The sequence below is a fragment of the Ictalurus punctatus genome, chromosome 6, assembly GCF_001660625.3.
Source record: "Ictalurus punctatus breed USDA103 chromosome 6, Coco_2.0, whole genome shotgun sequence".
Lineage (NCBI taxonomy): Eukaryota > Metazoa > Chordata > Actinopteri > Siluriformes > Ictaluridae > Ictalurus > Ictalurus punctatus.
The window spans coordinates 30,104,498-30,130,768 of record NC_030421.2 but is presented as its reverse complement, the minus strand read 5'-3'; the positions used below and the strand labels follow the sequence as shown (position 1 = coordinate 30,130,768).

The 26,271-nt window shown below is 37.6% G+C and overlaps 1 protein-coding gene across 10 annotated transcripts in view; it reads left to right on the top strand.

Annotated features, from left to right (window-relative positions):
- Positions 1 to 26,271, top strand: part of tns1b (tensin 1b) — a 192,986-nt gene that overhangs the window by 116,267 nt on the left and 50,448 nt on the right. For 7 of the 10 annotated variants that reach the window (XM_047155880.2, XM_047155873.2, XM_047155874.2 and 4 more), the window contains 10 exons: positions 3,054 to 3,095; positions 9,703 to 9,752; positions 15,221 to 15,395; positions 16,611 to 16,661; positions 16,766 to 16,888; positions 18,440 to 18,504; positions 18,943 to 19,026; positions 23,361 to 23,473; positions 23,757 to 23,817; positions 25,529 to 25,604. In XM_047155880.2, the coding sequence (XP_047011836.1) occupies positions 3,054 to 3,095; positions 9,703 to 9,752; positions 15,221 to 15,395; positions 16,611 to 16,661; positions 16,766 to 16,888; positions 18,440 to 18,504; positions 18,943 to 19,026; positions 23,361 to 23,473; positions 23,757 to 23,817; positions 25,529 to 25,604 (840 nt within the window). Of the gene's footprint in view, positions 1 to 3,053; positions 3,096 to 4,279; positions 7,472 to 9,702; positions 9,753 to 15,220; positions 15,396 to 16,610; positions 16,662 to 16,765; positions 16,889 to 18,439; positions 18,505 to 18,942; positions 19,027 to 23,360; positions 23,474 to 23,756; positions 23,818 to 25,528; positions 25,605 to 26,271 lie in introns of those variants that run through there. The other 3 variants (XM_047155883.2, XM_047155887.2, XM_047155881.2) reach the window with 2 other exon arrangements.

The following is a 26,271-nucleotide window of genomic DNA, read 5'->3' as shown; positions in this document are numbered from 1 at the left end:
GGCAATGCGTTACACCCCTACAACATAAATAACAAAGAGAGAAAGAGCATTAAATAAAAAGACACTGAGTACAACACATCACACAATACATCTTCCGGTAAGAGTGAACCCAGCACTGCAAAACATTTTAACCTCTAGAGAACATTGAGAAAATACAACTAAAGCTGAATATATCGAAAAGATACAGAATGTTCAGTATCTTGCAGTTAGCTATTCTGTAATGAGAATGTTATAAATATTGAAAAACAATAGTGAGAGAATAAGAAGGTAAGCAAACATGTAGAGAGTGAGCAGAATGAAGGAGAGAGGGGTTTATGAGAAGTTGGCAGTGTGGAGTGCTCAGGCAGTGTGAGAAAAGGGTGTGGAAGACCCTCGGCACCACAGTCATCAAGCACATGACCTCACACCTCATTGCAGCCAGCCTGTTCCTCAGGCTCATACCACAGAGTTGGAGACTAACTGCCAGACTTGTTTCAGAGGAACAAAGCCTCGAAATCTGGCTTATCGACAAATCCACACTGTGTTTTTGTTGCTGGTTTGATCATATGTTATGCAACTCTTCTCAGGAGTCAAAGAAAACGTTCCAAATGCAAACCTTCTTGTGTGAGAAGTACCCACTGCTGGAAATAACTTGGCTACTTAACTTGGCTAACTTAGTTTATAGGTTTGTAAATGATTGATGTGACTTAAAGACTCAAACACATTTTAGCATATTTTTCAAACAGGTTTGCATGGTGATGCAGAGTGTAGTGTTGCCACCTCACATCTCCATGATTCGATCCTTAGCTTGGGTTACTGTTTGTGTGGAGTTTCACATGTTCTACCTGCGTTCGTGTAGGTTTTCTCCAGATTGTCTGATTTCCTCTCACTGTCCATTGCTATGCTAGATTGTCCCTAGGGGTGAATGAGTGTGTAAATGTGTGTGCACATGTGCTCGACTGGTGTCTCATCCAGGGTGTATTCCCATCTCATGTAAATACCTTTTGCTGCGGTCCATGGTGTGGAGACAACTCGGTGTGTTTCATGCTGGATAAGTCTGTTGTTAATAAATTCTTCTATGTTGTAAAGCATCATGTGGGGCAAGGGTGTCCAATCTTAACCTCAATGGGCTGATGTGGGAGTAGGTTTTCATTACAGTCAAGCAGGAGCCCCATTTGATTCCAACTGTTTACTCAGTTGATCTTGCTTTTTAAGCAGACATATGTTTGACTTCTGTTGGTTGGAAGGAACACCTGCACCCACACTGGCCCTTTCTGGATAAGAATGGTCATCCCTGGGTTAGGGTTATAGTAGGCATTGGTCAGGTCCAGCACCACCCCTAAGGATTATCTCACCTTATGCCTAGTATTCCCAGAATACTCTTCAGATCCACTGTGACCCTGACCAGGATAAAGTACTTACTGAAGTTGCATAAAGTAATTCCGCAAACTGCATTAACAATATTCTGTGCTATTCAGTGATCTATCAATTAGTGCTGTTTCTGTAGTATTAACAAGAATATTAGCCAACAAACTCATGCATCTATGATTCATTGGTTCCTGACAGCTGGCTGGTCTGGGGGCTGTGATATACAGTAACTCTAGAAGTTCATTATGAAGTGATTACTACTGAGCACACTACATTTAGGATTACTACATTTAACATTTCATGCTGTTAGAGGTGCAGTACTAGTGTTTTCCAAGAGATTATATTTCTCACACACAGAGACAGACAGACAAAGTCTCATGTGGAGCTGAGATTTGATGATTCACATTACATCAGTGACCACTCAGCTGTCGGGTGGCTCAGGTTTTGACTGAAGTAAAGCTGTTGTGAATTTCCTTAAAATCCGAGTCACAGCGGTTCTTCTATTATGTTCATATGCAGTTCAACTCTGTGATATGTATTCCACTTCACCCTCCCATCTCTTCAGGTTCAACAGTAGTTTAAGGAACTACAGTTACCCAATATGAAAACAGAAGTATAGGTCATAACTATTACTTTCTTGGCTCTGTTTGGTGCTATTAAAACATTTGCCTTCGGATGCATGTTCTCTTGAACAGGCATGGTTTTCTTACACAGGTATAACTCTTTAGATAGACTGAGTTGAGTTGGCTGATGACATCATGGATCTATGGGGTTGTAACTAGCCATAAATGAACACTTTGCTCTGGGCCAACTCCTTTGCTGAAGTCTTGGTTGCACTTCTGTATATGGTGCTGCTGTAGCCCTGGTCAGACATTCTCTGTTGTTCTCTCATTGACTAATGATGAAGCTATGTAGCCTTGTCTAAATATTTGCCCAGGTTGTTTATCGATGCTCCTACACACTGAGCCCAGCCCAAGTCTGTCTGCCTTTCTGTGTAGTTTTCGGGAAGGGACCTCCGGTGCATCAGACTTAATGTGCATACACACATACACTCACAAAACCTCATCACCTGTGCAGAAATGTCACAAGAATTAAACAATTTGTACTTTTTTTTTCTTTTATCATTGAACAACTTCATTTTGAAAACCATAGTTGCACTAATGAATATATCATTGTATCTCAATGGACTCAAAAGACCAGAGGGAGAAAGCTTTTTTATTTATTTATTTATTTATTTATTTATTTATTTATTTATTTATTTAATGTAACTCAGTTTTCTTCTGTATAACTTTTAAAAATAGACATTGTCCCAAAGCAACTTTACAGAAATCTGGATGTAGATTTAGCTCCCTAATGAGTAAGCCAGATGCGACAGTGGCAAGGATGAATAGGAGAGAAAAAAAAAAAAACTTTGAGAGTAGAAATCATTCTTCCTCATGACATCTGTATAGAAAAGGCTATATAATAGTAATATATAGTAGTACTAATTGGTAATTCCCTGTTGATGCATGTACCACCTTCCTGTTTACAGCTGGAAAGGCTGATCTTTATGGTTTCTCCTGAAGGGCAATGAACTGAAGCTATGCTATGCCATGGTGCTGGCACAGAGAATCACCTGCAGGCTTTTTCCACAGTTTGCCTCTTAGCTTCTTTCTTCAATCAACTTACCATTTTTTCTCACACTCTTTTTTTCGTATCCTTTTCAGGCTCCCAGCAACGACATCCCACTAAAACATGTAGAAACAATGGTAAGCACTTTTTAAAGCAATATTGGCTTTTGTAAAAGTATATTTGTAAAATTTTATATTTTAATATACAGTATAGAGAGTTTTAAGCATTTTGTGTTTTAACTGTTTTATATCTTGTTGTAATCTGCTCTACTTGATTTCTGTGAAATCAATGTTGCTCTAAATATTACTGGTTTATAGCATGTAAATATTTAGCTCTAACACTGAAACTGTTGCTATGTAGTTGCTGTGCTATAAACCTCACTAGTCTAAAAGTCATGCAGAAATAAACCACAAATTATTGGTTACATTAGCTAAAGTCAGCCTCACAAAGAGCACGATGGATGCAGGCTGGTTTGGAGCATGCCAGTTAAAACACCTCATGTGTTTAAAGCAGGCTAAGGGAAAAGCTCCAGTGTTAACATCATGCCATAGTTGGAGCATGTGAACATGAAGCCAACAAACCAATACCCTTATGACTGCCTCGCTTCTTCCTGCTCTGTCCCCTAATATGCAGCCAAAAATCACTTGTGCTTGCCTGACCACAACTGAAGATGACTAACCATACAGATTTTACAGATTTGGCATTAATATAAATAAACTACACACACTTCGATGTACAGTTACATATGTGAGTGTAGTTTCAGATTTAGTGAGTGCTCCTGTCTTTTCATTGACCGTCATGGCTGTTCACAGCTGATGTTCACAGATGTTCACAGCTGCTCTGGAGATTCTGATAAACACAATTAAAGCCTGCTTTGTTGTTTGGTTGGGGTTTTTTTTTCTTCTGTTTTTGGTCATGTCAATCCATTTTCAGATTTGTTGGCTAGAATCCACCTGTAACATGTGTAATCTTAAACTGTAGTGATAAAAAAAAAATCTCAAAATTCAACCAAAAAATGTTTGCTGTTTTTGTCGACTTGTATTATCTGAAGCTTAGCGACTTTGAATAAGGCTTAAGCTCTGCACAATTGAAAAGCTTCTTTCTTGATATATGTCATTGTGATATACATATACTGTATACATGTATATTTCCTTTATAAACCTTATCACACTATTTAGGACCTTTTTTTTGCATATTTATATATATATATATATATATATATATATATATATATATATATATATATATATATATATATATATATTCAGAATCAAATCACTCAGTTTGTAGATGAACTGCATTCATGAAATTTTACATGCTTATTCCTATGCCTAATAGGAATCCCTAATTGCTGCTGTGACACCCTAATTTCTCCATATGGGGATTAATAAAGTATTATGCTATCTTATCTTATCTTATCTTATCTAATTAGAAGAAAGCATTATGGAGAAATTTGCCAAAATGAATTCCCAATTTATTTATTTATTTTTCTTTTTACATTTTCTCCTTAACGCCTTAGCAGACCTTACTGCAAATTCTCACAAAACAGTAAGGTCTCGCCTGTTTGCTCCCTATTGAATGCCAGCTACCAATCCATTAGGGTGAAGGCTATCATGTACTTTCTCCAAGACACATGAAGCCAGCCAACACTCAGAGAAAAGCATTACCTTTGTCATTCATGAGCTCCCAGACACCCATGATTGGCCGTGATTGATAGGGGAACGAGACTATGCCACCCCTCCCACCTAGAGAGCATGGTTACTTTTGCGCTGTTGGCATGGATGGCTGTGGCATCTCAATAAGACAACACTTTTCAAGAAATCATTTTCCGACAAACTTCATTCCAACAAAGACTAAAACTAAGTCTTCCCCTTGATAGCGTCTTCAGAGTGAAATAAATATTTTACTCTTACAATATCAAACAGCTAGATTTTTCAACTGTATTAAGAATGCAAATTTACTGGTTCTAGTTTTCTAAACCGTTTTTTGTTGGACCCTTTGTCGGAAAGAAAACCTTCTCTTCTAAGGTTATACATAAAATATTTAAGAAGTATAAACCAGCACATGCAATAGTGTGCATAATTTTTTATTAGATATTGCATGTATATGATCAATGACCTGCATACTCTGAGTACTGTTGGTTCAGATGCCAGATATTCTGTTACATTGTGCCTTTCGAGACAACCATTCAGAGAGCTGTGATAAAGGCTTAAATGAATTTAAGACCACAACTGCTCTAGGGATTGTGCGTGAAGTGATTATAACTGTTCAATAAATTGTGAGGAACGCAGTTATAGCTGTTCCAGGGAATGTAAAACAGGTGATCGTTATTATTATAGTGACTTTTGGACACCCATCACAGTTTCTATGGGCACTGGAATACATGCAATCATAGACATTCTTGATCTCTATAGAGAATGTGACAGAGGCGCCTGTACCTCTTAGGCAATCGATCATCAGTCCTTCACTTAAGGCCTACTGCTGTGCTGTGCAACAGTTCAGCTGAAGGATATGTAGTAAATACTCTTACGAACTCTTACCCTTTAGAATATAGCCTACACACAGGCAGATAGATTTACTGCTTTGCATCTGTGTTTTATTTTTGCTGCTTGAGTGCATGCGGCTTTGTGTGTTTCTGTGGGAAATGTAGTTAAGTGTTGTGTAAGATAGGCTTCCCATCATACCCTTCTCTTGGAGCACTACATGAGAGTATAGGTTTTGACTCATTTTCTGGTTTGGGACTGGTTTGTAGTAAGGAAGGAAGTATCACATTACAAATTGGGCGTTATAGCCTCTGGCCATGAGGCAACCTATGTTTAGGAGAAGAAACAGAATTATACATAGTTGAACTCGGATTGAGCTATGATACATATTTATAGAGGGATAATCTTCCATGCAGTTAATTCGACCTGAACAATGTTATTTGTGTACACAATGTATACAAATGTGTAGATGTTTTTCTGTGATGTGTGCATTTCCTGTGTCATTTGGTAATCATATTAAAAGTGATTTGCTTTCCTTGCTCAACATCCTGTGGGTTTAATAGAGAAAAATGGACCTCCCTTTGACCTCCCATTCAGTGCACACTTCTCTGAATGAGATCTTACACAGGAAACCAGATCAGTAGGATTTAGCCAAGCAACATGGAGCACAGCATGCCAGTGGTTTAACCTTCCTTTTCGATTGATTTCTTCAGATTTTTTCAGGCTGATTACCCCATACATTCTCCAGTATTCCAAATCCAAAATATTTCAAAACCCAGGCTTTGTTGCATGTTGTTGTGGATGAATATATCTTGAGGTTGTCATTCATCATATTCCATTATTCTTGGCAAGGTACACTTCACCAGATCAGGGTATAGGTTAGAAGGTGGCTTGGAAAGGGTAGAGCATATGGCTGGTATTAAGAGATATCTTGGTTTGATAGTGCCCTCAGTGAATGTAATTAAACCTCCAACTGGAATATTCAGTCAGATTTGCACCAAATGCTACTCTAGGCTCTGTCATGGACATTACAGTGAGGTTCTTCTTACGTCTTCGATTCACGATAGCTTGCATATTTTTCTTGGGTTATTACGGTCTTAAGATCATATGACCTAACCACAGGACCTCTTTTGTCAGTGTGTGGATTGAGGTCTTCTGATCACTGTGACTCATAGAGTGACTCACTACTCACTTTGGACTGTTTTGATTTTATTGAGCAGTTTTAAATGTGGGATTACAGATAAAGTGATTACGGGATTGCGGATATTTATATTTAGATAGCACCCATTTTGCTAAAGTGGACACAGGAAGAGGGAAATGGGTTTACAGTGAATTACACTGATGATTTGATACTTTCGTTCTCAACGTAAACTTTTTTGGCATTTGTAATGAATGTGCTGAACGACGCACCATATTTTCATATGATTTGGAAACCCGGAGCAAAACTTGGTGCACAGACTTAGTCATCATAGAAAACTCTGTAATCTTTTCCTTTGACACATCTTGAAGGGTGTTTCCCGGTCAGCTGCTCAGTGCCTGACCCACACGGGGTAGAGAGGAGAACCGAACCAAACTCACATGGGTGGCAACCAAAAACACACATCCCAAGAAAGAGGGAGGAGAGAAAGAAGTAGGGGCAGAAGGGAGGGGTTGGACGGAGAGATACCACACAAGTGAAAGAAGGAGGAGGTTGGAAAAGGCGGGAGGTAGAGAGCAAGAGATTGAACGAGAACGAGCAAAGGAAGGAGTGAAAACAAGTGAAAGGGAGAAGGGGGAGTAAAAGAAAGAAGTAAAGAAGGCAAGTTGTGGTCTACTGTAGCTCTTGGCCAACCATGTGGCATCCTGTGAGAGGCACCGACCCAAAATAGAGGCTTTTTTTTGCTCTGGGACGGCAAGGCTTGCTCTAGGATAGGAAAATGCAGAACGACAGAAAGCACTCTTTCCCAGCCATGAACCCCAGCGGTTCTTTACGGAGGCGCCTCAACTCGATACGCAGCGCCTGGCGCTGGAGCACGGGCTACCTGATGAAGGTAGGACCACACATGCTCATCCTTATCCAATTTTACAAGCTTTAGACCTCTTTTGTCTCTTTTATGCTATTCTCATCCTCCACCCCCCAGTTCTGTAGTTGATAGTTAATTTGTCAGACGTGCTCGTAAGCAGCGTGTCCAGCTGGTTTTGATCAAGATTGCCTGGGACCCCCTTTACAACCCCCACCCGCTTTTGGCTGCTCTTCTGGGGCTCGTAATCGTGGGTCGATTAAGGGAGGGGTGGGCGTTTTTTTTGTGGAGCCTGGCGCTGTGTGGCTCTGGGTGTACAGGCCTCCACTCAAGCCTTGAAGAACATTTTTTTTTTTTTAGGAAAAGAAGAATGATTTGGGTGGGGGCAGGTTCGGTTTTGATCTGATGTTTTTTAATGTCCTGCTTTGGAGTTGAGTGATCTTGGTGATCACTTGCTAGGTAATTCTATGTTTTGCTAGAGTTTATGTGTTACTTTGTTTATGTGTTTCTGTTTATTAGCGTGATAGGTCATGCTGTTGTTTCTTGGCCTAAAGAATCAATATCCATTGATAAATGTCACTGGCAGAGTTTTAATTATGTCTGAAAGCATCAAATCATATATTGTACATAGACATTTATGGTATATATCATCTGTGTGGTGGACTGGGAAAACATTTCACATTTTGATATTTTCTATTATTTTTAGATCTGAAATTACATGTTTGTTTTTTTATGTTTCTCTTTTGCATGTATCTCACCTGACTGCAGCTCATGAGCATTGCAGACATTTTGACAGTTGGTATCTGATTACAAACTGAATTGATTAGGCTTATGTCCATTTTGCTATGCCACTTAAATATTCAACAGCTTGATCAAAACCTGACATTCAATGCATGAGGAAATTCCGTTTAGCTAGCAAGGTTTTAATCATCTTTAGGCAGACTGACTTGTTTTTACCACTATGTTTATTTCTGGAAGTTAAGATGTCATAGTATATTCCCATTACTCCAAACATAATAAACAATGTTATCATAATGCAGCACAAATATGTAACTGCTTCTCCAAACAAGACAAAATTACTTCTAGCATCTGATATATCAATAGAACTCAAAGATACACGGTAGCATAAGCAGTAAGAGTAGGATATGATGCTGTAAACACAATATTAGGACACTTCACATTGTGTTTTGTGATCATAATCAAAGCCTTCTATGATTAGAGCCATATCCACCCTGTTTGTACTTTCAAGAATAGTCCTAAGTGCTGTATATAATTATGCTGTTGGAGTCTGGGTTTTTCTTTGTAAGCATTGTTCCTATTTGGGCTCCTCGGTCATACTCTACCATGTCATTTAAATGCTGAATGGAGGCAACTGTACTTTCAAAGATGCACCTCCATATGAAAAAGCCCATGAGTCACAGAGTGGCTCGTGAGACACCTTCGATCCACACCACAACGCTTTCTTCTTGGTCGGGATTCCACAGGCCTGTCAGTCCCTTTTCAGTGGATGAGTAGATTTATAGGCTTGAGAAAGAAATACATATGTAACTGCTAAGAGAGAGCTGCTAAGTTTGGCTCTCTGTAATCTACTATAGCATATGGATATATGGTGGGATGTAGTGCATACAGCTTTCAGACGAGAAGAAGGAACGTTGAACAAATGCCATTTGTGAGCACTCATGATAGGTAGCTATGATTTGGGCTCTGAAAAAAAGGATGAAGAGATAGATGAAGGATAGATGATGGATCTTGGCCAAATATAGCTTTGTGAAAGCTAGGCCATTTCTGATTGGGAAATGTCCGGCTGCCACTTTTCATTAGCCTGTGTAAAATACTGGAGGAAAGAATTCCAGAATAATCACAACATGCACTATACCTAACCCAAACACTACCCCAACATGTGCTTGTGTTTCAAGTCACATCTGAGCAGCACAAGTGCAGTGTGTGTAGATTTAGTTTAACCCCAGTCACAGTGTGATTCTAAGAGGTAAACATGTTCTAATGGAAATGTTTGAAAAAGCTTTTTTTTTCAGTAAATATTCCTGATATGGTTTATGTTTTATGCAAGAGCATGAAAGAGAGAATGAGTCTGAATGTCCTTCAGACTTCTTTATTCACACAATGATGAGTAATTACCACAACAAGCTTTGGAAAGAATTTTTGTAAGGTGCCAAGTATTTGTTCTCTTGAATTTTTCCCCTTTATTGCTTGAAACTATCAACTATTTCACTTTTAATGTTTGGTTTCTTTTGTGGTTTCAGGGCTCGACTAAATCTTCCAAGAGCATGGAGTCACGCCGGAGACCGTCCAGGTAAGAGCATCTCAGCTGTCCATGCATGTTATGAGTCTGTTAAAGACCATATTAAACGCTCATCATGTTGGCTATTCTTAGTGCCAATTAAATGAAAGCTGATCATTTGATTGTGCGTGCTCTGCATGTTGATGACGTACTGAGGATTAAGCGAACAATGCCTCAAGCATTCTGTCATAGATGAAGGCCAAACTTGTTAGTCTGTATCCCAGTGTCACAGGATTATAAGGTTACTGCAGTCAGTTGTACCAGCAGAATATAAGAAAGATGGAACGTAAATGGCTACTACATTTGATTTTTATCAATGTTCCAACATAGTCTTAAGCTTAGAATTTATGTCAAGTAGGTACACGTTCTAAAATTACTCTCTGTTGTACAGTACAATGTTGTTATCTTTGTATGCTCAATGGAAATCTTGCAGAAAGACAGTTTGTATAACTATGCATATGATGCACCGATGTATTGGCCGATAACGATTATCAGCCGATAAAGGCAATTTTTCACACATTTAAAAACATCCGTTGATCAGGGCCGATTATATCCTGTCAATCAAAAGAGGGTGGGAAAACACATCGAGTTCTTGCTGTGTGTAAAGATGATGTCTCTTGTGTGGAATTACTTTGAATCGGGTGACAATGATGACAAAACTGCAGTTGGTAAGCTCTGCACTGCATGTTAATGAATGAGTGCTTTTACAATGGACTCTGCAACAGTGAAGCAGGAGTTTTGGCGTCGAGTCTAATTTTATTTTTGTCGTGCTGCTAGAGCTGTTCGCGCTGAATTAAAGCACCAATACACTGTTGAAAGATTTAAATGAAAATGAGTTGACAAGAAAAGGTATATATTGCACAGAAAAATATATTTGTAGAGTAGTATGTTTCATATCCAGTTAATGTTAATATGAGTTAATATCATAAAAAAAAAGTTTATATTATATATTACCAGTTTGATGTTCAATGATGTTTTGTTTGTGGTGTGTGAATGTGAGTCTAACAGGAGGGTTTTTTTTTTATTTTATTTTTTTTTTTAGAATTCAGTCAATGTTAATATGAATTAATAACATTCAGTAAGTTAAGAAATCTTAATTTAATACCCAGAATTTAGTTAATGTGTTAATATTAATTTGAATAATATGTTTTCTGTTTATGAGACCAGATACTGTGAAACAACATGTTGAAATGGAGAAAATAAAGGGTTTTTTTTTACATTTCCTTCAGAATTGTTTAATTAATTATTATTAATTAAAAAAAAGGCATAAAAGGCAGAACCACAAATCTAACGACATCGGCCGATATCACGCTGAATAATCGGTTATTAGTGTCGGCTGAAAAATTTAGTATCGGTGCATCTCTAATATATACCAGAGCTATTATAACACCATGACAGGGTAACAGGCAGAATGGGTAGTGCAGAATGTTATCAAATTGAGATACTGACAAGGTACTCAGGAATATACACCACAAAATATTTTTCACTTTTACCATAAATTTAATATTATACTGTTGTTCAATGTATTTAATGCAGATTAAGTTTGCAGGCTTTGCTGTGATTTGTTGCTAAAATGTCATTAAACTGCTGCATGAGGGCCCAAGTACAGTAGCAGAACAGAACAAGCACACACTAGTATAAAAAAATATATATACAAGAGATGGATAAATTAGTCACCACTTAATCATAAACCACAATCCTTTTGATTTTGTTCATTTATCTACAGTTAAAATAAACTAACTTGATATAAATTCATTACACTGAAAAAAGATGGACATTAACCATAAAAAACATTACTACAAAAGCTTGCTTCATCAATTCATTACCTGGTCTCGTTGAATCTTCAGCTTCCCAGTTAAGGTGAACCTGTCCATACTGGAGTCTCAGATTCTTCTTCTTGGCTGACAAGAGTGGAACCCAATGTAATTTTATGCTATATTAGCCTATTTACCTCAAGGTTCAATGTGTTGTGCATTCATGAGATGCTTTTCTGCTCATCACGGTAGTAAAGAGTGGTTATTTGAGTTGCCATAGCCTTCTTGTTAGCTTGAACCAGCTGTGCCATTCTCCTCTGACCTCTCTCATCAACAAGGCATTTCTGCTCGCAGAACTGCCATTCACTTTCTGTTTTTCCACATCATTCTGTGTAAATGCAGTTGTAAGTTCCTAATAAAGTGGACAGTAGTGCATTTTAATAAGTAATTTTATTTTAACCTGTTCATATTGGATTTTGCTGTGAGGGGCTGACACTCTGTCCAGGGTGTCCCCCACAGTGTCTCCTCAGATAGGCTCCAGGCTTCCCGTGACCCTGTGTAGGATAAGTGGTACAGAAAATGGGTGGATGGGTGGATGAATGGTTGTGGATGAATGTGTGTGATTGGTTGGCCAAGGTAAAACAAGTCACACTGTTTTGATCTATGGTCACTTTATGCATTAATAGTTATGATTAACCTGTAAGTGGATGGATTATACTGTTAAGTGTATGGATTATGATCGACTCTATACCCTGACTTACAATTTAACTGGCAAGGAAACATTCATTTGGTGAAGAAACTATGGCCCAAAACCAGTAACATAACATAACCATTTTAGGCTACACCAGGTTTTTTTTGCTTGGTCTAGCCTGCTTGAGGGGGATGGAAAAAATATGGAAAAAATTTACAAAAAAATCTTTAGATGTTTAAGTGGCCTGGTCCTGTTCCTTTCCCCAATCTGTGTATGTTATGTATGTAAACAACTCAAATTTAACATTGCTGCCAAGTTCCTATAATGGAAACACTTTCATCTATGCATTTGGCTGTTTCATAACTTTCTTTCTTTGTGAAGGATGAAAAGAGATACTGTGATCTTTATTTTCCTCCTCTGAGGATCATCTTTCTTCGTTAGTTCTCAGTGCGGTATGGCAAAGCCCTGTTTTCGGCCACTTAGCCTCAATGAGAAAACCATATTGCAGCAAATGTGAATCTATGCTGGCAGCAAAGCTTCATGGTGCACAGAAAGAAACAGAATGAAACTGCTTTTTTCAATCATTCTGTATTGTAGAGTCCCTCTATAACAGGCATGTCAACTTTGGAGATGATGGTTATATTGTACTTTTTGGCACTTGCGGATGCTGGGAGTCTGTCTACACTTGGAATCATTAACTGAACAGCTGTTGGCCAGTGAAGACACACCCCTATTCATGTGCACTTCACGTTGTACACATGCTCAGAATCTTTCCACTGATCTAGTTCAGTTTAATTTTTTTTCTATAGCATTTAACAGTAGAAATTGTCACAAAGCAGCTTTACAGAAGTTTGGATATAAATTTAGATCCCAAATGAGCAAGTCAGAGGAGACAGTGGCAAGGAAACTCTACCTGATATGACATGAGGACGAAACCTTGAGAGGAAGCAGACTCAAAATGGAACCCATCATCTTCTGGGAAAACAGGATAGTAGGATTATAAATCATTACATTATGCAGGTGCAGAGGAGAACAAGCAAACAATACTAAGTGTGTTGAATTTATGTTTATTATGAGCATTTTGTGGGGGAAAAAGAAGAACAAGAGTCCAGGGATGAGCACATCCCGTGTATTGTTTAATAGAAACAATTATAACATTTCTGCAAATAAGAATGTTAGCTGTAATATTAACCCCATAGTCAATAGGACAGCAGAGTCCAACGTGGCTTCTCAAACTGAATATTTAATGCAGCAGAATGTTTATTGTAATCAGTACAGAAATTGTAGATGAATATGAGGTCAGGAGTTGTTTCATTCACCAAATCGTTACTGGTCTAGCTATTATTGTCCTCATATAAGTTTACAGATGCAGAGTTATATGATAGGATCTTATGATAGATGATAGGGACTGTTGAGTAGCATGAAACTATAAACCCTGAAAAAAGTAAATGCTATTTAAATATATATCATTGACTGAATCATCTGTAACAAATTTAATATATTTACAAAGTAAATATTTTTCACTTATATTTTGGAACTGCTGGAAATAATAAGTATTTCACTATTATTCACTATTTTTGTTTTACAGATCTGTTCATTATGTCATTTTAGATTTTGAGTCAGACTGGCTGGTTACAAAGACAGAGGCTAGAGTAAAATATTCGTTTGTTAGTCTTCACTCATCTCTTCTTGCACAACTGCCATACCCTACCATTTTAGAAGGGTCACATGAGCTTCACATCTGAATATTACACATGTGGCTTTATTGGTATATTATGTTTCACAGATTTTCACATGTGCACTTGCACGTTTTAATTTTTCCGGATGTGATTGATTTATTTGTTTGCGTTTCACATGCACAGCATCTTTTTCATAAGTGATCACATATGTAAAACCTATGATCACACTTGAAAAACCTATGATCATATGTGAAACACCTGATTTTTCGGTAAGGATGGTGTCCACAATCTGATATGACAAGCCCCCCAGCCTAGAACGATGCTGTCTTTTTTTTCTTTGAGAGATGCTTATTGTTGCTGAACCACTGTGAAGTCGCAGTTTGTTGTAGAAATAAATAAAGCACGTGTTTTGTGCTTGCATCTGCTTTAAACAAACTTAATTTGATCAGCGCTGAAACGCAATTGGCCTTGGAGAGATATATGCAAGTAATTGGTGCTGGTAGGCAAAATAAAGCTATCAAGAAAGCTCCTGATGGGAAGCAGATTTTCCCGGGCACGACATTTCTCTGGGAGGGCACCCAAACCTCTGTATGATCTCCACATCATGTGTAAAGGCAGTAGAACGCAGTAGGACGCTTTACAGTGCCACGAATTGGGCTGGATTATCAAACATGCCCCTGTTCCTACAGATCAGAGCTGCTGTGGGTTTGTACTCCTGCCACACATCTAATATATCCTCATGTGTTTGCATAGAGAGAATGTGGTTAGCGATTGGGGACAAGATTGCGGTTATATCTTCAACCCGAGCTCATTCCTTGCAAGTGACCAAATTGTTTTGCTTGGTCTGCTCAGCCGCACACATGGAATGCGGCACATTTTCATATCTTGCTTGTTTATCTCCAGCATCAATCTTTTGCCACTGTGGGTTTTTTTCTTTGCTTCAAATCAAACTGAAAAACAGATATGACTTTGTTCTGTGCCGTGCCGCCATTTTTTTAAACGGCATAATTTGGTGATGTCATGTTATACGGCATGATTAGAATAATGAGACTCTACTTGATTTTAATGCATATATTGCTGAAAAATGTACAGCAAGAGAAACATCTATTCAGAACATAGAAAGAAGCTCTGAGGTTTTAGAGCATGACACACAAACTGAATAACTGAATAACTAGAACTTCTCCATATATGGTTATGTAAGCATGGGTTATGTAAGGCATTGCTGTGAATATGCAGTCATGATCAGATTTCAGGTTTAAAGCATGTTTGCACTTTTTCTTCCTAATTTATCCACTGTTGGTGTCTCCATGCTGTGTGTGACCTTCTCCCCCTTCTCTCTTTTTGTCCTCTGTCTAGCCGGAGTGTGAGTCTGATCCAAGCAATGGAGGAGAACTATGAGGTGGACCTGGTGTACATCACAGAGAGGATCATATCTGTGTCTTTCCCAAGCAGCGTAGAGGAACAGAGCTACAGTGCCAACCTCAAAGAAGTGGCCAGCATGCTCCGGTCCAAACACGGAGACAACTACTTGGTGAGGAACACTCGCTCAAGCACATGTATCACTGTAGCAGTGCATATTACAGTGTAATGTTTTGTTTGTATAGTTTGAGGGTGTTTTCACTTTCACAAATGCAATGTTTACTGGATTTGAATCGAACTCTGGTGTCATTTTCCTATTCGTGCAGTTTGTTTGGGTGAAAACACAGTAATCACACTCAGGTGTGGACTAAAACAACTGGTCTGAGACAAATCTGAGTGAGGTGGTCTGAAATAGGTTTGACTGCAGTGAGAAAGTGAGTTGACTCTAAATTGAATTGACATGGCTGCAGGAAGTGAATCGAACATGCTGTACGTTAAAAAAAAAAAAAAAAATTCTACACTTTTTGTAGATGTGAGCTGCTTATACAGTGTTGTAGAGCTGAAGAAATTCCATGTATTCTGCATATTCGGGCTGTGAAAATAAAATCTGTTTTAAAATCTTTCAAAAATAGTTTTTTTCTATGATTAGCTAATCATTTATTTAGTGCCAGTTCTGTGTTCTGCTTGGCCAATTTTTATTATGTCTACATGTAATTGGTAAACATCTGTTTACCTTTTTTCCATTGCTGTATTTCCGACCAATGAATGAAAATAGCTTAAAGAGTACATTTTCATCTCTACATGCGTCTCAGACAATCCAAATAGTAATAAAATGTATAAATTTCAATTCAATGCAATTTTATTTGTATAGTGTTTTTTTTTTTTTTTTTTTTTACAATGGCCATCAATGGAAAGCAGCTTTACAGAAATATATAAACACAGGATACAGATTTTAAGTCTGTGGATTAATCCCTATTGAGCAAGCCGGTGTTTTCAATTTTGCTCTGATTCAGTCTACACAAATAGACTAATAGATGTGAAAGTCCCCTTAATGTGCAAATGTTTCTAATCATCATTTAATATCAAATATACCTTAGACTCACAATGCTGCTATGCAATGGATCTTTATTCCAGACTTTTACGTTTACATTTTCCTGGTCTATAAATTAATCTAGAGATGAAATCTGAAGTCTCCTGACCTTAAAAGAGAAATCACGAATCATACATACGTAGTTTTAACAGAAGCAGTGGGATTAGTTAGAGGAAGGCGAAGGCTGGTCAGTGTTTTCATTGCAGTTGTGATTAAGCTTGCATACAGTACACCGCTCAGAAAAATACCAACTGGTCCTTTAATATTTTTAAATTGCATTTATTTTCTTTCTTTCAGCTCTTCAATTTGAGTGAAAAACGATATGATATCTCCAAACTGCATCCCAAAGTAAATACTTTCAGTCTATTTTTTTAAATATATATATAAATTTAGACATGTGTTCTCTTTGGCACACTTATATTCTTCTGCTCATGCTCCTGGGTGGGTTTCAGGTGCTAGACTTTGGCTGGCCCGATCATCATGCTCCTGCTTTGGATAAGATCTGCAGCATATGTAAAGCCATGGACACATGGATGAGTGCTGACAGCCATAATGTTGTGGTTCTGCACAACAAGGTAAACTCACTTCTAATGAGTAATGCTTTAAATATCCTTAAATGAAATGGTTAGAAAAAAAATTACATTCTGTTTATAAGATATTTTTAAAAGATTATATTATAACAAATATAAGATATCTACTTTCCACTTCCTTATTCTACACTTGTAGAAAGTGTGTGGTCAGTAGATGGCGTTGTCATGCTGCTCTCTCCCACCTTACACGTTTCTGTTCTGCATGAGTGCACTAACAGGAGTAGAGAGACACTTTAAACAGATGCAGCCGCCCGGTAGCTCAGCATTCCCCAAACTGTTTGTGCTGCATTTGAGAAGTCTTCTGAAGGATGTCATGAAAGGGAAATATTCCTGGTACTCCCTGTAGTTTTAAAAACCCTTGTTTGACCTTGTAGGCCGAATGAAATTTCTCAAACAATGTTCCCAAAGAGATTATTTTTATTACGCTGTTCATCACAAGTAATAAATGACCCAGAGATGATGAAACACAGTGAACTGAGGTGGTAAAATCTTGCATGCTTGTTTGAGAGGTTGAGATATAGTCTAGCGTAGGGGTATTCAACTAAAATTTGTGTTCAGCTAAAATTCCTTGTTTACAAAAGTGAATATGTGAATAACGTGACGGAATACTGACAACAAATAATTTTTAATATTTGATTATTAATGATTAGTTTATCAGAACTCTTTCTTGATGAATTGCCTTCAGGTGAATAATTAACACAAGTGCATGTGGTTGGCCACAACTGAAGCCAGAATCTGTGATGGTTTATGTTTAGAAAACTAGAGGTCCTGAATTACAGTAAATTTTTCCCCACATGTTTATTATTTCTGATACAGTATTTTCCCAGTGTGCTGTTCAAGCCACTGAAATACTTTGCTGGGTCTGCATCTGGACTGTGATCCTCCAGTTGACAACCACTGGTGTAGTGTTTGCTGACATCACTCATGTCAGCAATGGGGAGATGAGCAGTAGAAAAAAAGAATGCTTATCTAATGAATCCAGTGATCTGCCTCCTTCCTGCCAGTGTGAGAAATGTCAGCATGCTCATCACTTCCAGTGCAATAAAACAGAGGTTGGAACTACCTAAAGCCACACCAGCAGTGATGGTTCTCTTCAAGTTTGCTTCATAAGTTGCTTCAAATCGGTGAGAGGGGGATTTGGTATTAGTACCAGCCCAGAGTTTTTACAGGAAACCATAAAGCTAGTGTTGCTATGGTAAACCATGTTGCTCTGTCCAGCTGTGGAAATTCGAGTAGATGATGACTAACCGGTGGAACTATGCAGTAACTGAGAAAGTTGCTGTGGCCGACAGGCTGCCCGGATACACATTCATACACAATTTCAACATAAATCCCTAATACAGACCCTCAAACTCATGCTCAAATTCAACTCACAAGATCATAAGTATTTTTATTTTTTTCAGTTGAGTGAGCCAGAACATTTTCATGTACAAGCCAGTCACTGAACTGTAACATGATGCAATCATTGGTAATAATTACATTTCATGGTTTAACTTCTATTGCTTAATCTCTGTTTCTTTCTCTTGATGTCTACAGGGAAATCGTGGGAGAACGGGGGTAGTTGTGGCTGCATATATGCATTATAGTAACATTTCAGCAAGGTAAATCCACCACACTTTGTGATTATTAAATTAAAGTCATGCATTTGAGTCCTGATTGATGAATTATAATCTTGAATCACAGGAGGGCACACATTGGAAAAACATCCAGACCTCACACTGTCGGAAAATGATTAATCATTTAACATTAATTTGACTTGAATTGACTTGAATTAAGGAGTGAATTCCTCCATGATACATTTTACCCTTAAACTCTGGCACCAATACTCAAGAGTCAGCTCTGCTTGCAATCACTGGCGAATGTCACAATTTTTCTAGTCATCATTCAACAGACATAATAATACTGAATCACTGTTAGACCACACAAGTGCATGGCACACATGTATGCATTGCATTAATTTAATTAAGACTTACTAAGAGACTTAGTTCTTATGCATTTGATGTAATAGAGACTGAGCACATGTTTATTTTGGCCTGCAGTGCGGACCAGGCTCTGGACAGGTTTGCCATGAAGAGGTTTTATGAAGATAAAGTACTTCCTGTGGGCCAGCCTTCCCAGAAAAGGTCAGTTTTATCCCTTTTCCTGCTTGCTGTCTACATACCTATACTCCCACTGCCTTTGTAAGATTTGTCCATCTGGCGGGCAATATTTTTCAAATTGTTTCTCCTTTTTTTGGTTCTTAGACAATATTTACAGAAAAAAAGAAAACTTTTTTTTTAAAGCCAGTTATCACACTGACTATTAATGTAGCTCTATCAACTTGCAGATATTGCATTTATGGTTTTACTGCATGTTCCTAACAAAACTAATGAGTGCCTATGAACAATAATTATAATCAATAAAGGTTTAATACAGGGATTTAATTTATAGCAAGCATATGGGATGTAAGATAATCTCTTGCTGTTTATCATGAGCAATGTCTGTCCAGGCTTAAAAAAAACTCCACTCTTAACTAAAACATATAAAATATTTTTTCATTTAAATATTTATGGAATTCTTTGCATTTCTGGTGCTAATTTGTTCGTTTGTGCTGTATTTTGTTATTCCTATGAGACAGCAGTTGTCTCAATGTTTCACTATTGGCTCCTTAAAACAAACAAACAAACATAAAATGAGAATATTTTCTTACCGTTTCCCAGTGATGTTAAGTGTATTTAATGTTCTATGTGACCATAGAGTTAAATGGTAGCGAGAGCACATTGGTCACATGATCATGGTCTTTCGTGGAGAGTCTGCCACCGTTACCATAACAGGAGTTTCCTGCATTAAAACTCTTAAGCTTTACAGTAGCTTAAGTAGAAGCCTTTGCAATGACAAAGAGGCCACAGAGGTCAGACATCTTAGCTGATGTTTGAGCTCTATTTCTGGATAAAATGACACTTCAGAGGCTGCCACAGAGCTCATTATGTTTCAATCGATCATTTTGAAAGTCCCCAATTCATATACTTTATTTATTTTCAATTGGTCACATTTTTGGAAAATAATCCAACATTATGATGAAAGTAGTTTAAACTAAACAAACCCTCACATTCTAATTGAATATTAATATATGCCAGTGAAACACAGGAGCACACATGACTTTGCTTTTTTCCCCTATATATATATATATATATATATATATATATATATATATATATATATATATATATATATATATATATATATATATATATATATACATACATACATACACACGGTGGGGGAAATAAGTATTGGATGCATCAACATTTTTTTCAGTAAATATATTTCCTATGAGGCTATTCACATAAAAATTTGACCAGACATCAGTATTTTTTTTTTCAGTATTAACTCAAGAAATTCAGAAATATAAAGAATTCATAACATTAATGTCCATAAATAAAGTTATATGTAATAAAGTGGAATGAAACAGGAAAAAAGTGTTGAACACACTAAGAAAAATTTTCTCCATAGCAAGGTAAGGCAAGGAACCAGCTGAAATCCGTAAGGAATTATACCCCCTATCTGTGCAAATTAATATCAGCTGGGTTAGTAAATTGATGGTCTATAAATAGGCTTTTTGTTACCAAGGTGTCATACAAGAAACATGTAATGATGGGTAAAAACAAAGAGTTTCACAACCTATATATTTATATATGTATATGTGTATATATATATATATATATATATATATATATATATATATAAATATAAGTGGTGAATCTGCTTTGTCTGTTGTCCATTGTCCACACACAGCAGTGATCAGCACACTCAAATCCGCATAACTGCATGCCAGTGAAGCACAGGAGCACACATGGCTTTGCTTTTCACACATTTCTTAAATTTATTTGATACAATTCCCTGGATGTGTCCCATAGCATATTGAGCTGAAATGTTCTTCCAGAGGTGAAGTAATATCCTAAAGGGTTTTTAATGCGGGCTCATTTGAGATCTCTGTGCTGTTATTTCCTGACAGGGCCTGTAATTAGCCACAAGTGGTTGTCCACCAGTCTGCAGTTATTATGGGAGGCATGTGTAATGCTAACGTGCCAAAGCACCAGTGTCTTAAACACACACACACACACACACACAACACACTTCCCTGCATGAGGCACCGTTACTCAGAATGTCATGTGTTTTACAGCAAATATAGCCACACACATATGCACAACCCCACACAGCGGTTCTACGGCCTGAATGATCATGAGATCACGAGTCCCAAAATTGATATTCAACCCCTGATGTGCCCCTGAGAAAAGCCTTTAAATGGCAACTGGTCAAGGAAAATTTATAATGGCTGAACCTACACCCTGACTTGTACATTCTCCCACTTTGCGGTATGTGAAAAAGCTAATTTCACCCTTGAGGATAAAAAAAGAAAATAAGGAAACTAAACATTCATTGAGATAAGTGAATATTTGGCAATGAACTTAGCATTGCCATTAGTAGATCAAACCTCTCATTTATTCACACTTCAGACTCCATTAAACCTGCGTTTTTAAGCTCTTTTAGAAAGAGCAGTAATGGATTCATGTTGATGGAAAAGCAAATCCATGATTAGGAGGAGATCTGCTGATGTCGCTGCTTTGCGTGGGAAAACAGTGTTCCTCGAACTATGATCACTGTTTCTCCCTGAGGAAGAGGCCTTTGTGCTAAAGTGGGAAAAAATCTTCTTCCTGTTTATGAAAAACTGAAGTGCTCAGAGCCTCTTCTAGGAGTGTTTTTGAAATCTGGGCATTTCTGCACTCCAGTGGTCTCATACGAAACTGTCTCAAGACCTCAAATGAAGTCTGAGTTACCCTGACCTACAGATATGCATATCAAATCCCTCTTTTAGCCACTATTCATATATATATATATATATATATATATATATATATATATATATATATATATATATATATATATATATATATATATATATATATATATGTATTCTCAGCAAAAAAAGAAACGTCCCTTTTTCAGGAGACTTTATTTTAAAGATAATTTTGTAAAATCCAAATAAGCTTTATGGATCTTTATTGGAAATGGTTTAAACAATGTTTTTTTTTTCAATGCTTGTTTAATGAACCATAAACAATTATTGCACATGCACCTGTGGAACAGTCCTTAAGACACTAACAGTTTACAGGTGCTAGGCAATTAAGGTGACCGTTACAATAACTTAGGACACTAAAGAGACCTTTCTACTGACTCTGAAAAACACCAAAAGAAAGATGTCTAGGGTTCCTGCTCACCTGCGTGAACATGCCATAGTCCTGCTGCAGGGAGGCATGAGTACTGCAGATGTGGCCAGAGCAATAAACTGCAATGTCTGTAATGTAAGACGCCTAAGACAGTGCTACAGGGAGACAGGAAGGACAGCTGATCATCGTTGCAATGGCAAACCACGTGTAACCATGTGTACCCCCAGATGTGATCGAGAACTTGCAAATGCCTTGGGATATTGACCCCCCGCCCCCTTTGTACAGGGACTCATTATTCTATTCTGTTTGTCAAATGTCTGTGAAATTTGTTCAGTTTATGTCTCAGTTGTTAGTTGTTGAATGTTTTTATGCTAATACAAATATTTACACATTAAGAAATTTGCTGGAAATAAAAACAGATGAATGTGAGAGGACGTTTCTTTTCTTGCTGAGTTTATAAATATGTTTATAAATATCTCATTCACGCACTGTTCCGTGTTTGAAATTCAATTAAAATTTTTATTCATTAAGAGGCAGCAGGATTACAGTTCCTGTACTGGTCTGTGGTGATGAAGTAGAAGCTCAGTGTGCACAAAAAGTTCTCTGTTTACCAGTCAATCTATGGCCACAAGCTGTTGCAAGTACATATAGTGGAAAAGAGGTTCCCCTGCTGGGTTGTTGGGTTTACTCTCTTTAATAGGCTGAGGAGCTTGACAATCTGGGAGAGTCTTGGAGTAGAGCTGCATCTCCTTCTAATCAACAGAAGCCAGCTCAGGTGGTTTGGGCACCTTACAAGGATATGTCTTGGTCAGCTCCCGCTAGAGCTATATCAGGCTGGACAGAGACCCCAGGGCAGACCCAGGACCCTCTGGAGAGATTACACTATCTCATAGTTGGCTTGGGAATGTCTGGGGATATTCCAGGAGGAGATGGAGTCTATCAGGGATATAGAAGTCTGGGATGAACGTCTTAGCACAATTCAAAATAAAGTGGAAGGAATGATTAAATGAAAAAAAAAAAGGTCCAGTGTTTGGTTGCAATTTATTGCCCCTTATGGGATCAATAAAATATCTATTCATCTGAGTCATCTTACTAATGTTCTCCATTTGTAAATATACAGCTACTTTAATCCAGAAGCTCCTGTTCCACTGCCTTCAGATTCCCATGATCTCAAGAATTTACTACATTGCTCTTATGTCTTTATTAATTTATTTTAATGTCTGTGTTTTGTGTTGCTGTGTGTATTTCAGGTATGTGCAGTATTTCAGTGGGCTGCTCTCCGGCCACATTAAGATCAACAACAAGCCACTGTTCCTGCATCACGTCATCATGCATGGCATCCCCAACTTTGAGTCTAAAGGAGGTGAGTCTTTTCTGTGTTCATGCATGATTAGCCTGCTAAGAATTTAAAAGACCACACAGGACTGAGATAGCTGTCTTCTTTTATAATGTCATGCCTGTGCCAAGCATAAGAAGCCTGTTTTGGTTCTAAGTAGTGGGTAGTAGCCATGTGGGTAGACCATCCCTTCTTGCAACTATTCCCTCTCCCACTATTTACACTAAGGCCTTGTTTCCTACCCCAACCCCCCCCAACCCCGCTTCCCTCCTCATTTTTTCTCTTTCTGTCTGTTTCTTGTGACTTTCAGGCTGCCGCCCTTTCCTCAAGATCTACCAGGCAATGCAGCCAGTCTACACATCAGGGATCTAGTAAGAACCGGTCTTGGGCATCTTGGGCAGCCTACACACACACACACACACACACACACACACACACACACACACACACACACTAGTCACAAGATATTCTGTGCTCCCAGAAACCTCCCAGTTGTTGTTGTTTTTTAAGAGAGCTAGTAAATTGTACACACATACACAGATGGGGTAATATGTCTACCTCCCACATATAGTGCTTTGAGACTGCCATAGTAGGATGTCTATACAGAAAGGAGATACACTTTAATGTAAATTATACAGATCTGTGCATAAGACCCTAGAGTCAGCCAAAGAAGAGGGGGACCGGATCAGAGGGATTATGCTCAAGTTTGGAATCAGATGAGAGAATGGCATTTTGGCTGTAGGGCATATGAGGTTTTAGCAACCACAAGACTCATTACAGCCTTATGGGATTAAATGGGAATAACGAAATACTGTGATTTACTGTCCTGAGAGTGGCTTGGTTTCAACAACAGGTTTTTGAAGTGGCATTTCGGTTGCAAAATCGAGAGCCCTGCTTAAATCACATGTGAACATCCCATGTGTATATAGACGTTGAGGTGTTTTGTCTGTTACCAAGCTAATCTCTCACTGACAGCCATATTTAGAGTTGCATAATTGCACATCTGCATTCAGACAAAATTTAGGAAACTTGAAGGAAAAATCCACCCAGAAGGACTTGATCTCCCGTGTTGTCCAAGATTTGTTTTGTACTGAAATTCTGAGGCTCAAACGGATAAGTTTGCAAAGCCTCAACTTTAATGCTAATACCACCGTCAACGCCATCATGCTCATCACCTCATAGATCAAGACATGTTTCTGTAGTACATGAGCACTTGGAGTCCAACTTTTGTTCTCTTTTTACCTTGGATTTCTCATGAATATGAGAAATCTTATATTATCTTATATTATTAATAATATATTATCATTATATTAAATAGAAATATTATCCATTATGACATTTTTGATTTTTTTTTTTCTTCATATTAAACCCCTTCGTAACTGCTCTATTTACCTTGTGACATCTCACAGGAACAGTAACAAATACTTCATCACCCAACAGCTTGGCTCCAGAATCACAAACATTTCAATATAAACATATTTAATGCGTTTCACTGGTGGACTGCAGCTAAGAATGCTGAAAATTGTTAAACCATTCTCTCTCTCTCTCTCTCTCTCTCTCTCTCTCTCTCTCTCTCTCTCTCTCTCTCTCTCTCTCTCTCTCTCTATATATATATATATATATATATATATATATATATATATATATATATATATATATATATATATATTAACTTAAAAGCAGTGCTTATTTTTAAGTTGGTGAAAAAATCCTGGCAAATTTCCCAGACCCAAAAATAGACATATTAGTGGCTGGCAACTCACTGATTCATATCTCAGAGACACAAGCCCAGACCCACAAGTGGCTAGGATTACTTTATTACAATCATCAATCACACACTCCTCATTATCATCCTCACAGTGTCATCTCTGTTTTATACAGTCTGCTTCAGAGTTGACAGCAATAGCAACACACACTCACACAGCTTCCCAGAATCCTCGGCTATCATGTCATACCAGTCTCTGGAAACAGTACAAACATATCTTAGATCTCACTGGTTATATTTACAAATTTTACTCATTTGTAATTGTGATTATGTGGATTTTGTGAACTTAGCTATGTTTCTCTATCTATAATTCACAGTAACGTCCAAGGCGACAGTCAAACGAGCATCTGCATAACTATTGAACCTGGTTTGCTGCTGAAAGGAGACATTCTGGTAAGTCTATGTGCATAGGGTCTATACTATCACAAACATTACTCCCCTTTGTAGACATTTCAGGTTTGTAGAATTGCATCCTTATTTATCATTTTTAATGGATTTGTATTACTTCAGGTGGTTTTTATTATAGATAATTTTGCTTTATTCAGTTTTATAGTCTGAGATGACAGTTTACCTCTTTAAGAGTGCTGTTACAGTCTGCAAAAATGTTAGCACAGATTTATTTCAACCTCAACCTTTTTCAGAAGGCGGCTAGAGAGTTGGGGGTAATTTGTCCATCCAAGTAATACATTTAATTAGCACTAAGGCTTTGCTTTCAAAGCAGCATCTTAACGATGAGATCATCAACTGTCCTTAGCAATAAATAAATAAATAAATAAATAAAAAATGAAGGTGACTTAAAAAAGAGCACTAAGCTGAATGTGTGCCAGGGAATTTACATAATGGCATTAGCATTAAAGAATGCTGTAAATCAACATGAACCGTATTTTAAGAACCTGGTGACTATGGAAGAAAAGTGGAACAAATAAAGTAACTTAAAGATAAATGTTAACTTTTTTTCTACAAAATCAAACAACATTTTGAATAACACTCCATGACTGTGTTAGAATTACACAACTGAAGTAGCACACTGGGATAGTCAGGGTAGTTTTTAAAACATTTT